The sequence below is a fragment of the Rhinoderma darwinii genome, chromosome 2, assembly GCF_050947455.1.
Source record: "Rhinoderma darwinii isolate aRhiDar2 chromosome 2, aRhiDar2.hap1, whole genome shotgun sequence".
In the NCBI taxonomy this organism is placed as follows: Eukaryota; Metazoa; Chordata; class Amphibia; order Anura; family Rhinodermatidae; genus Rhinoderma; species Rhinoderma darwinii.
The window spans coordinates 206,377,367-206,391,410 of NC_134688.1; the positions used below are offsets into that span (position 1 = coordinate 206,377,367).

A 14,044-nucleotide genomic window follows, 5' to 3' on the forward strand; every position below is an offset into this window, starting at 1 on the left:
GGACGTGATGTCTAGTCACAATCCCGACACTTCAGTAACGTTTGTGTGACGCACAGCACATCGAGATCACGCTGGGCTGTCACTTACAGCGTTGCGAGATTACGCTTGCTGTGCTGTAAATCCCACACAAACGTTACCGAAGTGTCAGGATTGTGAAGAGACATGTCCCGGCTGGAGGTGATGTCTATTAACGCTCAGGACACTTCAGCAACGTTAGTGTATGTGGCTGCACATAGTGATCTAGTAAGATCACTATGTGCAGAGTAAATGAATGGAGATGATTGGTCAGCGTCATGCACTTCTCTCCAACGCCCACTTGGTCAAAAAGTAAAAACATGCCCAGTTGGGCATTAACCCCTTAAGGACACAGCCTGTTTTGGCCTTCAGGACACAGCCGATTTTTTCAAATCTGACATGTTTCACTTTATGTGGTAATAACTCCGGAATGCTTTTACCTATCCAAGCGATTCTGAGATTGTTTTCTCGTGACACATTGGACTTTATGTTACTGGCAAAATTTGCTCGATACATTAAGTATTTAATTGTGAAAAACACCAAAATGTAGCGAAAAATTGCAAAAATTTGCATTTTTCTAAATTTATATGTATCAGCTTGTAAGACAGATGGTAATACCACACAAAATTGTTGGTAATTAACATCACCCATATGTCTACTTTAGATTGGCATCGTTTTTTGAACGTCCTTTTATTTTTCTATGACATCACAAGGCTTAGAACATTAGCAGCAATTTCTCGCATTTTCAAGAAAATTTCAAAAGGCTATTTTTACAGGGGCCAGTTCAGATGTGAAGTGGATTTTAGGGCCTTATATATTAGAAACCCTCGATAAGTCACCCCATTTTAAAAACTTCACCCCTCAAAGTATTCAAAACAGCATTTAGAAAGTTTCTTAACCCTTTAGATGTTTCACAGGATTTAAGGCAAACTAGATGTGAAATGTTCAAATTTCTTTTTTTTTTTGCAGAAATTCATTTTTCATCTATTTTTTTTGTAACACAGAAAGTTTTACCAGAGAAACGCAACTCAATATCTATTGCCCAGATTCTGCAGTTTTTAGAAATACCCCACATGTGGCCCTAGTGCGGTAATGGACTGAAGCACCGGCCTCAGAAGCAAAGGAGCACCTAGAGGAATTTGGGGCCTCCTTTTTATTAGAAAATATTTTAGGCTCCATGTCGGATCTGAAAGGCTCTTGCGGCACCAAAACAGTGGAAATCCCCCAAAAGTGACACCATTTTGGAAACTATACCCCTTGAGGAAATTATCTAGGGGTATAGTGAGCATTTTGACCCCGCAGGTTTTTTGCAGAAATTATTGGAAGTAGGCCGTGAAAATGAAAATCTACATTCTTTCAAAGAAAATGTAGGTTTAGCTAATTTTTTCTAATTTCCACAAGGACTAAAAGGAGAAAGTGCACCACTACTTTTGTAAAGCAATTTCTCCCGAGTAAAACAATACCCCGCATGTGGTCATAAACGGCTTTTTGGACACACGGCGGAGCTTAGAAGGGAAAGAGCGCCATTTGGCTTTTGGAGCTCAAATTTAGCAGGAATGGTTTGCGGAGACCACGTCGCATTTGCAAAGCCCCTAAGGGACCAAAACAGTGAAAACACCAAAAAAGTGACTCCATTTAGGAAACTACACCCCTTGAAGAATTCATCTAGGGGTGTAGTGAGCATTTTGAACCCACAGGGGTCTCATAGATTTTATTAGAATTGGGCAGTGAAGATAAAAAAAATCCTTTTTTTCCAATAAGACGTAGCTTTAGCTCAACATTTTTCATTTTCTCAACAAATAAAGGAATAAAAGAACCCCAACATTTGTAAAGCAACTTCTCTGGAGTACGGCAATTCCCCATTTGTGGTTATAAACTGCTGTTTGGGCACACGGCAAGGATCAGAAGAGAAGGAGTGCCATTTGGCTTTTGGAGCACAGATTTTGCTGGATTGGTTTCTTGACACCATGTCACTTTTGCAAAGCTCCTAAGGTGTCAGTACAGTGGAAACTCCCCAAAAGTGATTCCATTCACAAAACTACACCCCTTGAGGAGTTCATCTAGGGGTGTAGTGAGCATTTTGACCCCACAGGTGTTTCATAGATTTTATTAGAATTGGGCAGTGAAAATAAAAAAAATCCTTTTTCTTCAATAAGACGTAGTTTTAGCTGAAAATGTTTCATATTCTCAACAAATAAATGTAAAAGAGCACCACAACACTTGTAAAGCAACTTCTCCTGTGTATGACAATACCACATATGTGGTCATAAACTGCTGTTTAGGCACAGAGTAGGGCACAGAAGGGAAGGAGCGCCATTTGGCTTTTGGAGTACAGATTTTGCTGGATTGGTTTCTGGGCGCTATGTCGCATTTGCAAAGTCCCTGTGGTACTAAAACAGTGGATCCCCCCCAGAAGTGACCCCATTTTGGAAACTACACCCCTCAAGGTATTCACCTAGTGGTGTAGTGAGCATATTAACCCCACAGGTGATTGGCAGAAATTGGTGTGCACGTGATGTTGCAGAGTGAAAATGGTTTTTCAATAGATATGCCAATATGTGGCGCCCAGCTTGTGCCACTGGAGACACACACCCCAAAAATTATTAAAAGGGTTCTCCCGGGTATGGCGATGCCATATATGTGGAAGTAAACTGCTGTTTGGGCACACTGTAGGGTTCAGAAGGGAGGTAGAGCCATTTGGCTTTTGGAGCGTGGATTTTGCTTGTAGTAGTTTTGTTTGGAGTCTTACTGGTGTTTCCGTTTATAATGTGGGGGTACATGTAAGGCGGGCGGAGTATATAAGGGGCATAGTCAGGTGGTATAGTGGGGTAAAAAAAAAACAATAAAATAATCCATAGATGTGTGTTATGCTGTGACACAATCCTTTCTGCACAGGCAGGTGTCGCACTAATAAATGGTCTTTACTTATCCCCCTTTTGGTCCGCACTCGGCACCTTTGAAGTTTGGGGAATTTTGCTGGGAAGTGTTGTCCTGGTATAATACGGGCGCCCTCACTTCCAGCAGATATGTTTGGGCCCTCCCCTTCCTGGATCCCTAATTTTAGGGGCCTTGATAATTCGCCACTTGAAACAGAAGAAATGTTCCCCTCGGGCTGCACAACTGCATATTTTTATTTCCTGGCTTATTGGTGCCTTGACTAATTTTATTTTTTCATAGACGTAGTGGTATGAGGGCTGTTTTTTTTTGCGGGACGAGCTGTAGTTTTTATTGGTACCATTTTGGGGTACACGCGACTTTTTGATCACTTGTTATCCTTTTTTTTTTGGGAGGCCAGGTGACCAAAAAACAGCAGTTCTGGCATATTTTTTTAGTTCTTTTTATACAGCGTTCGCCACGTGTTATAAATTACATGTTACCTTTATTCTGCGGGTCAGTCCGATTCCGGTGATACCTAATTTATAGCACTTTTTATGTTTTACAACTTTTTGCACAATAAAATAATTTTTGTAAAGAGAATGGATTTTTTCTGTCGCCAAGTTGTGAGAGCCATAACGGTTTTAAATTTTTCGTCGGCGGAGCTGTGTGAGGGCTTGTTTTTAGCGAGACGAGTTATAGTTTTTATAGGTACCATTTTTAGGTACATGCGACTTTTTGATCACTTTTTATTTCAATTTTTGGAAGACAAAGTGACCAAAAAATAGCAATTATGTCAGTATTTTTTAGTTATTTTTTTTACGGCGTTCACTGTGCGGAATAAATAACATAATATTTTTATAGTTCAGGTCGTTACGGTCGCTGCGATACCAAATATGTATGGCTTTATTATTTTTTTCAATAATAAATGACTTGATAAGGGAAAAAGGGCGATTGTGTTTTGTGTTATTATTTGAAACTTTTATTGTTTTTTTTACAACTTTTATTTTTACTTTTTTGACACTTTTTTTGACACTTTTCTTTAGTCCCACTAGGGGACTTGAAGGTCCAACAGTTTGTTTGATGTTCTAATACATTGCACTACCTATGTAGTGCAATGTATTAGAACTGTCAGTTGTTCACTGACAGCAAGCCGATCAGGCTCCGCCTCTGGGCGGGGCCTAATCAGCTTACGTAATGGCAGACAGGAGTCCATTGTTAGGGCTCCTGTTGCCATGGTAGCAGTCGCCAGCCTTGCAATCGCGTGGCAAGGCTGCCGATTTGCTACAAACCTCTAGGATGCAGCGATCACAATGGATCGCTGCATCGAAGGGGTTAATGCCAGGAATCGGAGCTAGCTCCGGTTCCTGGCGATAGATCGGGGTGTCCGCTGTAACATACAGCGGACACCCACTGCTGATGACGCCGGCTCAGCTTCTGAGCCGGAAGCTGAGCCGGCGCCATCTTGCCGATGGTACCGGAAGCCTCCTGGGCCCCGCCGACGACGGGGCATAGGAGGATTCCGTTGCTGGCGGAACGGGAGGTAAGCATTAGCCCTCCGATCGCCTTTGCAGCCACCGGCAACCCAGCGATCATGTTGCTGGGGCGCCGGTGGCTATAAACTCCTCACATGCTGCGATCGCTATTCAACGCAGCATGTGAGGGGTTAATCGGTCGGATCGGAGGCTAGCTCCGGTCCTGGCCGATACCTCAGGGTGCCAGCTGTAACATACAGCTGTCACCCGGCGGTGATGTCGCTGGCTCAGCTCCTGAGCCAGCTTCATCTCCATGACGTACAGTTACGTCAAGATGCGGGAACAGTCCATCTCCCATGACGTAACTGTACGTGATTTTGCGGGAAGGGGTTAAGAAAGTCATTAGCATAAATCTAAAATCGGTCATAACTCCGTCAAAAATGATAGTTTTTCTAAATAAAAAAACACTGCTGTAATCTACATTACAGCGCCGATCACATTATGTACAATATAGGCCACTTATAATGCGGTGACAGAGCCTCTTTAACTTTTTTTTCCTTTGCACCAGCTTTGACAGTTTTCACATGGGACTTGCCCTTATTTGCTTTAGAAAGCGGTTACCCAATATCGTAGCATGTCAATTTGTAGAACTGCTCATGATGTGCATTTCCATTCATGTGACGTACCAAGAAGAAAAAAAAATAAATTTTGTTTCTTATGTAACACAAAATACAGCTAAACTGAAACATATTAAAAGTTGTCCACTTACCTGAGCAAGTACAGCACCCAAATTTTCTGCAGTGAAGCTGTTAAATATTGGCATAAACTAACGTTTTCTGTTATGTTCCCACGGGAGCAAGGAATGTGCATCAGATTCTCAAAAAACTGAGTTTGAAGTAGGGTTGTCACGATACCAGAATTTGGACTTGGATACCGATACTTCATGTGGCAATGTGAATTTCTATACCAAAACGATACATTGCCAACAGTAATAAAAAAAATTGCACGAGGTGTAATGAATTTTGAACGTGCCTCACATTAATAGTAGTTAACCCCATCATGTTTCTCAGTCATAATGGACAACATTGGGTTAATGTGTAAAGTACATGATGGGGTTTATTAGTATTAATGTGAGGCACATCGATGTTAAATTCCTCACACCTCGTGCCGTGCATTAATAAGTGAACTAAAAGTTTTTATTTTTTATAGCGTACACCTCAGAAATGACGCAAAAAAATTGTTGTGCAGGTTTATGACCACGCCAATACCGAATGTGTATATGTATTGACTTATTTTAATCTTTATTGTAAAAAATGTTTGTTTTTTTTTTAAATTTAACATCGCTTCTTGTTTTTTTTTGTTTTAAACTTTATTGTACTGGCATATAGCTATATGCTGGTACATTAGCCTGTGCACTGATAGTACACAGGCAGTTAGGACATACTGTAAATGCTGTGAAATTACCGCACAGAGTTCTGTTGCAGAAATTCTGCAGTGTTTTCACTGTGGGAACCCGGCCTTAGGCCCCATGCACACGACCGTAGAATTGTCTGTAATTACGGACCTGTTTGCTTCGATTGCACTAACACCTTCCCGTATATTTACGGGAAGGTGTCCGTGCCGAAGAAAGCCTCTGCAGAAGATAGGACATGTCTTATTTTTTTTGCTTTTAGGGACCGTGCTACCATACTTTATAATGGGATCACAGCCTGCAGATGCGAGTGGCTGTATGGGCAGGGTCGTGGGCAGGGGGCCTTAGGGTGCAGTCACGCTTCAAATTTTGTTGCAGAAATTTCTTCAACTGAAAATCTGTTCAATTCATCTGAATGTAGTTGTTTCTGCAGCAGGTGTATGGATTTCTACAAGTTCCATTCAGAAGATCTAGTGAATTAATCAGCTAAATCCCTTGTATCTGCCACTAAGTATATATGGGATAAATATTTAATTTACAAAAGTGAGACTCAAGGTTTCCTTGTTGAGGGATGGCATATAAAGTAATTGCACTAAATCCTTGAAGCCAAATTTTTATTTATAGTAAGTAACACCTTGTTTTGAACACAGTTCTCATGGTATTGAAGGAGAGGCACTCTAAAATCTTTGTAACCTCTAATAATCATAAGGCCTCATGCACACGACCGTAGCCATGTGCACGGCTGTGATTTTCGCGTCAGCCGGCCGCTAGTCACCCACGAGCCGCCCACGAATCGCGGGCTGTTCACCTGGCCGCATCCTTTATTTTCTATGAGCCTGGACCACAGAACACGGCCGTAATAAGAAATGTCCGTTCTTTCTGCGGTCCAGGCTCCTGGGCCATGTACGGACTGTGAAAACCACGGTCGTGTGCATGGGCCCATAGAAATGAATGGGGCCGCAATTCACCCGTGGATTTTCGGGTGAATTGCGGCCACAAAAACACGTTTGTGTGCATGGGGCCTAATACTGTGAATTAACCCCTTAAAGAACAGTGTTTGGATGGATTAGATGTATAATATTAGGAAATTTCATAAATGCCAGTTCAGAAGTTCATTCCACTCCTATGGCTTTTTGTCACGAGTTTTATTAGTCCGGCCACTTGCAGTTCTAATTCTGCTTGGGGCAATTCAAGACTTGTATACATTTGTTCTTGTTATGAGGTCTAAATGATTTATTGGTGGCACTTGCTTTAATTTATTTTGCCGCTAAATGTAATTACTCATTCTTTGTACCCTGCAAATATTTTTACGTATTTGTATTGCAGATTTATTTTCATTAAGCATTAATAAATCTATTGCTCATGTTCTATTCTTGTAGTGTAGAGATCGGTGAGAGCGTGAGAGGGGAAGATGTGTATATCGTACAGAGTGGCTGTGGTGAGATCAACGACAACCTGATGGAACTGCTGATCATGATAAATGCCTGCAAGATTGCATCTTCATCCCGCGTTACCGCTGTCATTCCATGTTTTCCATACGCTCGACAAGATAAAAAAGATAAGGTATTTTATTTTTTTTAAATCTAATCTATAATATGTTTTACATAGGTTTGAGCCTTTGGTGCAGCAGAGCGGCTCAACATACACCTCATAATAGGGGAGACATTTACAGTGTCATACAGACTCTTAGACCTTGCTAAGATTTGTGCAGGCCTTGCAGTAGAGGCTACTGGTGTTGTATGGTCGTACTGAGAACTTTGCAGCATCTCTGCTTTTGGCGTCATAAGCTTCAGAACCAGCCCTGCCCCATCTGCCAGCTGCATCATCCTCCATCACAGTTAAGCTTCTGGTCGGAAAGTCTAAATTACTGTAGGTACCCCAAATAATCCAAATCACTCTGCTTTTAATTTAGTATTTGCAAAATTCTAGGTTAATAGTAAGTTAGTCGTCGTCGTTTTTCTGGTCAGTTGCGGATTGTAGATTGTCTTCACACAGAGTTGACCTCGGCAAATTATTTAACCTGTCTCGCTTAGACATTCAGCTGTTCACTTAATGCAAAATGACTAACAGACATCACTGAGTTAATGATTGATTGAGTTTCCTGCTAAACTAAGAGACCCTAGTGAGGGACACTGACTGTAAATGCTCAAATTAGGAGCTAGATCTGCCTTTCACTGCATAAAGTGGCAGCGTTTTTGTTTGGGGGGGTTATTTATTGCATGTTCTAGACAGTCAAGAGAAACAAAGTACACCCTTTTTGAATTCTATAGTTTTATGTATTCGGACATATTAATTAAAACAACAAAAAAAAGCAGGTAAATTGGGTGAATACAATCTCAGAAGTCCTTATTTATTTAACAAACTAGGCCAAAATGAAAAAGCCATGTGTGGAAAACTGAGTACTCCCTTACTGCTTCCATAGGTATTAAGAGGAGAAGTATCAGCCAGGTGAGTAATTGATCATCAGGAAGTGTGACCATCTCTCTCTAAAAGTTTGGGCAGTATTTTGGTCTGAAGCATTTAGGCATGTGTTAACACTGCCAAAGAGGAAAGACACCAGCAATGATCTTAAAGAGGCTCTGTCACCAGATTTTGCAACCCCTATCTGCTATTGCAGCAGATAGGCGCTACTATGTAGATTACAGTAACGTTTTTATTTTTAAAAAAACGAGCATTTTTGGCCAAGTTATGACCATTTTTGTATTTATGCAAATGAGGCTTGCAAAAGTCCAAGTGGGTGTGTTTAAAAGTAAAAGTCCAACTGGGCGTGTATTATGTGCGTACATCGGGGCGTTTTTAATACTTTTACTAGCTGGGCGTACTGATGAGAAGTATCATCCACTTCTCTTCAGAACGCCCAGCTTCTGCCCGATCACGCTGTGACGTCACTCACAGGTCCTGCATCGTGTCAGACGAGCGAGGACACATCGGCACCAGAGGCTACAGTTGATTCTGCAGCAGCATCAGTGTTTGCAGGTAAGTAGCTACATCGACTTACCTGCTAACGCCGATGCTGCTGCAGAATCAACTGTAGCCTCTGGTGCCGATGTGTCCGACACGATGCAGGACCTGTGAGTGACGTCACAGATCTGCACTGCCAGAAGCTGGGCGTTCTGAAGAGAAGTGGATGATACTTCTCGTCAGAGCGCCCAGCTAGTAAAAGTATTAAAAACGCCCCGATGTACGCACATAATACACGCCCACTTGGACTTTTACTTTTAAACACACCCACTTGGACTTTTGCAAGCCTCATTTGCATAACTACAAAAATGGTCATAACTTGGCCAAAAATGCTCGTTTTTTAAAAATAAAAACGTCACTGTAATCTACATTGCAGCGCCTATCTGCTGCAATAGCAGATAGGGGTTGCAAAATCTGGTGACAGAGCCTCTTTAAAGAAACAATTGTTGCTGGCAATCAATCTGGGAAGGGTTATAAGGACATTTCCAAACCATTTAAAATCAATCATTTTACAGTGAGAGGATTATTCAGGAGTGGACGTCCCAGCAAATTCACCCCGAGGTCCGACCGTGCAATGCTCAGAAATTGCAAAAAAAAAAAAAGCCAAGAGCTACTTCTTGGACACTACAGGCCTCTGCATGTGAAATGTTCACATTCATGTGTCAAATTTAAAAAATACTGAACAAATTTGGCTTGTTTGAAGGGTTGCCACGAGAAAGCCTCTTATTTCTAAAAAGGACATGGCAGCACGGCTTAAGGTTGCAAAGTTGCACCTGAACAAACCACAAGACTTCTGGAAGAATGTCCTTTGGACAGACAAGACCAAAGTGGAGATGTTTGGCCATAATGCCTAGCGCCACGTTTGTGCGGATATGCTGCGTTTTGGTTTTCAACAAACACCTCATACCAACTGTCAAGCACGGTGCTGGAGGGGGTAATAATTTGGGCTTGTTTTCCAGCCACAGAAACTGGGCACCATGCAGTTGAGTCGACAATGAAATCCTCTGTATATCAAAGTATTCTAGTCAAATGGGAGGCGATATATCAACCACTAAAGCTTGGCCAAAACTAGATCATGCAGCAGGACAATGATTCCGAGCACACCAGCAAATCTACAACAGAATGACTGAAAAACGAATCAAGGTGTTGCAATGGCATAGTCAAAGTCCAGACCTTAACCCTGTTAAAATCTGTGGCGCGGACTTAAGAGAGCTGTACATAAACAAATGCCTACAAATGTCCATTAACTGTAGCAAAGTTGTAAGGGCGGATTCAGACTAACGTGAGCATTTTGCGCGCGCACAAAACGCTATGTTTTGCGCATTTGGCAGCAGCATGTCCGCTCTGTGTGTCCTGTTCATATGGATGCGCGGCTGCATGCTTTTTGCGCAGCCGCCATCATTATGACACTCCGTTTGGATGTTTGTAAACAGAAAAGCACGTGGTGCTTTTCTGTTTACATTCCTTTTACCGCTGTTGCACGAATAACGCGTGTCCCACGGAAGTGCTTCCGTGGGGCATGCGTGATTTTCACGCACCCATTGACTTCAATGGGTGCGTGATGCACGAGAAACGCCTAAATATAGAACATGTCGTGAGTTTTATGCAGCGGACTCGTGCTGCGCAAAACTCACGGACTGTCTGCACTGCCCCATAGGCTTGTTTAGGTCAGTGCGACCCGCGTGAATACCACGCGGGCTGCACGGACGAAAATCACGTTCGTCTGAATCCGCTCTAAAGAAGAGGCCCAAAATCCCCCCAGAACGATGTAAGAGACGGATAGTCCTACAGAGAACAATTACTTGAAGTAATTGTTTCGAAAGGTGGTTCTACAAGATATTGATTGGGTGTACTTAGTTTTTTCACACAGCTTTTCCATTTTGGCCTAATTTGTTAGAAATGAAACTGTGTAATTTGTCATGTGTTGATGTGGTTACCTAATTTTAAGACCTTCTAGGGACCAGATTTTTTTAAATTTATTTTATATGTCCTGATACGTAAAACCATGGAAATCAAATAGGTTGTACATTTTTGTTGTACTCATGACTATATAGTTTCATAGACTGGCTAAAAAAGGCATTTCTTCATGAAGTTGAACTTTTCTAAGCCCTAGTTACAGTGAAGGAAATAAGTATTTGATCCCTTGCTGATTTTGTAAGTTTGCCCACTGTCAAAGACATGAACAGTCTAGAATTTTTAGGCTAGGTTAATTTTACCAGTGAGAGATTGATTATATAAAAAAAAAAAACAGAAAATCATAGTCAAAATTATATATATTTATTTGCATTGTGCACAGAGAAATAAGTATTTGATCCCCTACCAACCATTAAGAGTTCAGCCTCCTCCAGACCAGTTACACACTCCAAATCAACTTGGTGCCTGCATTAAAGACAGCTGTCTTACATGGTCACCAGTATAAAAGACTCCTGTCCACAGACTCAATTAATCAGTCTGACTCTAACCTCTACAACATGGGCAAGACCAAAGAGCTTTCTAAGGATGTCAGGGACAAGATCATAGTCCTGCACAAGGCTGGAATGGGCTACAAAACCATAAGTAAGACGCTGGGTGAGAAGGAGACAACTGTTGGTGCAATAGTAAGAAAATGGAAGACATACAAAATGACTGTATCGACATCGATCTGGGGCTCCATGCAAAATCTCACCTTGTGGGGTATCCTTGATCCTGAGGAAGGTGAGAGCTCAGCCGAAAACAACACGGGGGGAACTTGTTAATGATCTCAAGGCAGCTGGTACCACAGTCACCAAGAAAACCATTGGTAACACATTACGCCGTAATGGAATAAAATCCTGCAGTGCCCGCAAGGTCCCCCTGCTCAAGAAGGCACATGTACAGGCCCGTCTGAAGTTTGCAAATTAACATCTGGATGATTCTGAGAGTGATTGGGAGAAGGTGTTGTGGTCAGATGAGACTAAAATTGAGCTCTTTGGCATTAACTCAACTCTCCGTGTTTGGAGGAAGAGAAATGCTGCCTATGACCCAAAGAACACCGTCCCCACAGTCAAGCATGGAGGTGGAAACATTATGTTTTGGGGGTGTTTCTCTGCTAAGGGCACAGGACTACTTCACCGCATCAATGGGAGAATGGATGGAGCCATGTACCGTCAAATCCTGAGTGACAACCTCCTTCCCTCCACCAGGACATTAAAAATGGCTCGTGGCTGGGTCTTCCAGCACGACAATTACCCGAAACATACAGCCAAGGTAACAAAGGAGTGGCTCAAAAAGAAGCACATTAAGGTCATGGAATGGCCTAGCCAGTCTCCAGACCTTAATCCCATCGAAAACTTATGGCGGGAGCTGAAGATCCGAGTTGCCAAGCGACAGCCTCGAAATCTTAATGATTTACAGATGATCTGCAAAGAGGAGTGGGCCAAAATTCCATCTAACATGTGTGCAAACCTCATCATCAACTACAAAAAAACGTCTGATTGCTGTGCTTGCCAACAAGGGTTTTGCCACCAAGTATTAAGTCTTGTATGCCAAAGGGATCAAATACTTATTTCTCTGTGCAGAATGCAAATAAATATATATAATTTTGACAATGTGATTTTCTTTTTTTTTTTTTTAGATAATCTATCTCTCACTGGTAAAATTAACCTAGCCTAAAAATTCTAGACTGTTCATGTCTTTGACAGTGGGCAAACTTACAAAATCAGCAAGGGATCAAATACTTATTTCCTTCACTGTATTTGATCCATAGGATTACAGGAAGTCTAACAGGAAATTTAGCAAAGTTAACATTTAATCATGGGAAAACCCACTTGATGGCTGTGGCCCCTTCAAAGTTTTTCCCTACACATTGGTGCTCCCAGACAACCGCTGTACGGAGAACTGCAGCACAGCCCCATTTACTTTGTTCTTGAAATCAGTGGGGGTCCAAGAGCTATTGTGCAATCAAAATGGTATAGCTTGTACTAGTGAGATGCAATTACATGATTGTTACTCGGACTAGCCGATTTTGGCCTAAATCACAATTAATTGAACATGTAACCTCGTTTTACGATTAATAAACTATTTTAACCCACACCCCTTTTGTGTGCCACGCCCCTATTTGCATGCCACACCATTGAATTAATATACATCCCTAAGCCTGCAGTATATAATATACCCCGTGATGCTGCCCCCCACACAGGGGATAGAAAAAAAACCTGCAATTTCGCCACACTTTTTTGCGTCCTAAGTTTATGCCGTTTACCGTGTGGTATAAATAACGCAATAACTTTATTCAGCGGGTTGCGATTCCAGCAACACCAAATTGATATAGCTTTTGTATGTTTTACTACTTTTATACCGTGAAAACACTTTTTTTTTTTTTTTGCATCTCCATATTTGAAGAGTCGTAACTTTTTTTTATATTTTTTTTATTTTTTTTTCTCGCTGATGCGGTTGTATGAGGGCTTTTTTTTTTGCGCGACGACTTGTAGTTATCGGTTCCATTTTGGAGTACATGCGACTTTCTGATCACTTTTTATCACTTTTTTTTTTTTTTTTTTAAGGCTGGATTCAAAGAAAACCGCAATTATTGCATGTTTTTTTTTATTTTATTTTTTACAACGTTCACCTGGCGGGTTAAATGATGTAATACGTTTCTAGTTGGGGTAGTTACGGACGAGGCGATACCAAATGTTTAACTTTTCTTTACTTTACTTTGTTTTTTAATAATAATAATAATAATAATAATAATAATAAAGCAGTTTGTAAGGGGAAAGTGTTTTGGTGTTTTTTTTTTGTTTTTTTTCTCCACTCTTTTTTTTTAAACTTTTTACCTTTTTACTAGTCCCACTAGGGGACTTTAATATGAGATTATGCGATCGCATTTATAATACATTGCAATACTTCTGTATTGCAGTGTATTATGTCTGTCTGTGTAAAACGGACCGGCTTCTGCTAGGACATGTCTCTGGCATGACCTAACAGGCATACACTACATGCAGACCTGGGGGCCTTTATTAGGCCCCCGGCTGCCATCGGAGGCAGACAGTGATCTTATCGCCGGGTGTCAGTGGGATAAGAGGGAGCTCCCTCCCTCTCCAAAACAACTCGGATGCGGCACTCGCTATTGAGCGCCGCATCGGAGTAGTTTAAACGGGTGAGATCGATACTAATATCGATCTCACCCGTTCGAGCAGGGAAGCTGAGAGCAGGGAGATTTAGCGGCTCCCTGCTCTATTTATTCCGATGCAGCGCCATAAGGCTATTGCATCGGAATAAAGCCAACTAGTGGCCGCTGTCAAAACTCTATGGGGCGGCCACGAACGGGTTAAAGCAGACAGCCTGACTATTG

The 14,044-nt window shown here is 41.7% G+C and overlaps 1 protein-coding gene across 1 annotated transcript in view; it reads left to right on the forward strand.

The window, feature by feature from the left end:
• PRPS2 (phosphoribosyl pyrophosphate synthetase 2) overlaps positions 1–14,044 on the forward strand; it is a 97,152-nt gene that overhangs the window by 54,371 nt on the left and 28,737 nt on the right. The window contains exon 2 of the mRNA XM_075852759.1: positions 7,155–7,338. Coding sequence (XP_075708874.1) covers positions 7,155–7,338 — 184 coding nt within the window. The remainder of the gene's footprint in view (positions 1–7,154; positions 7,339–14,044) is intronic.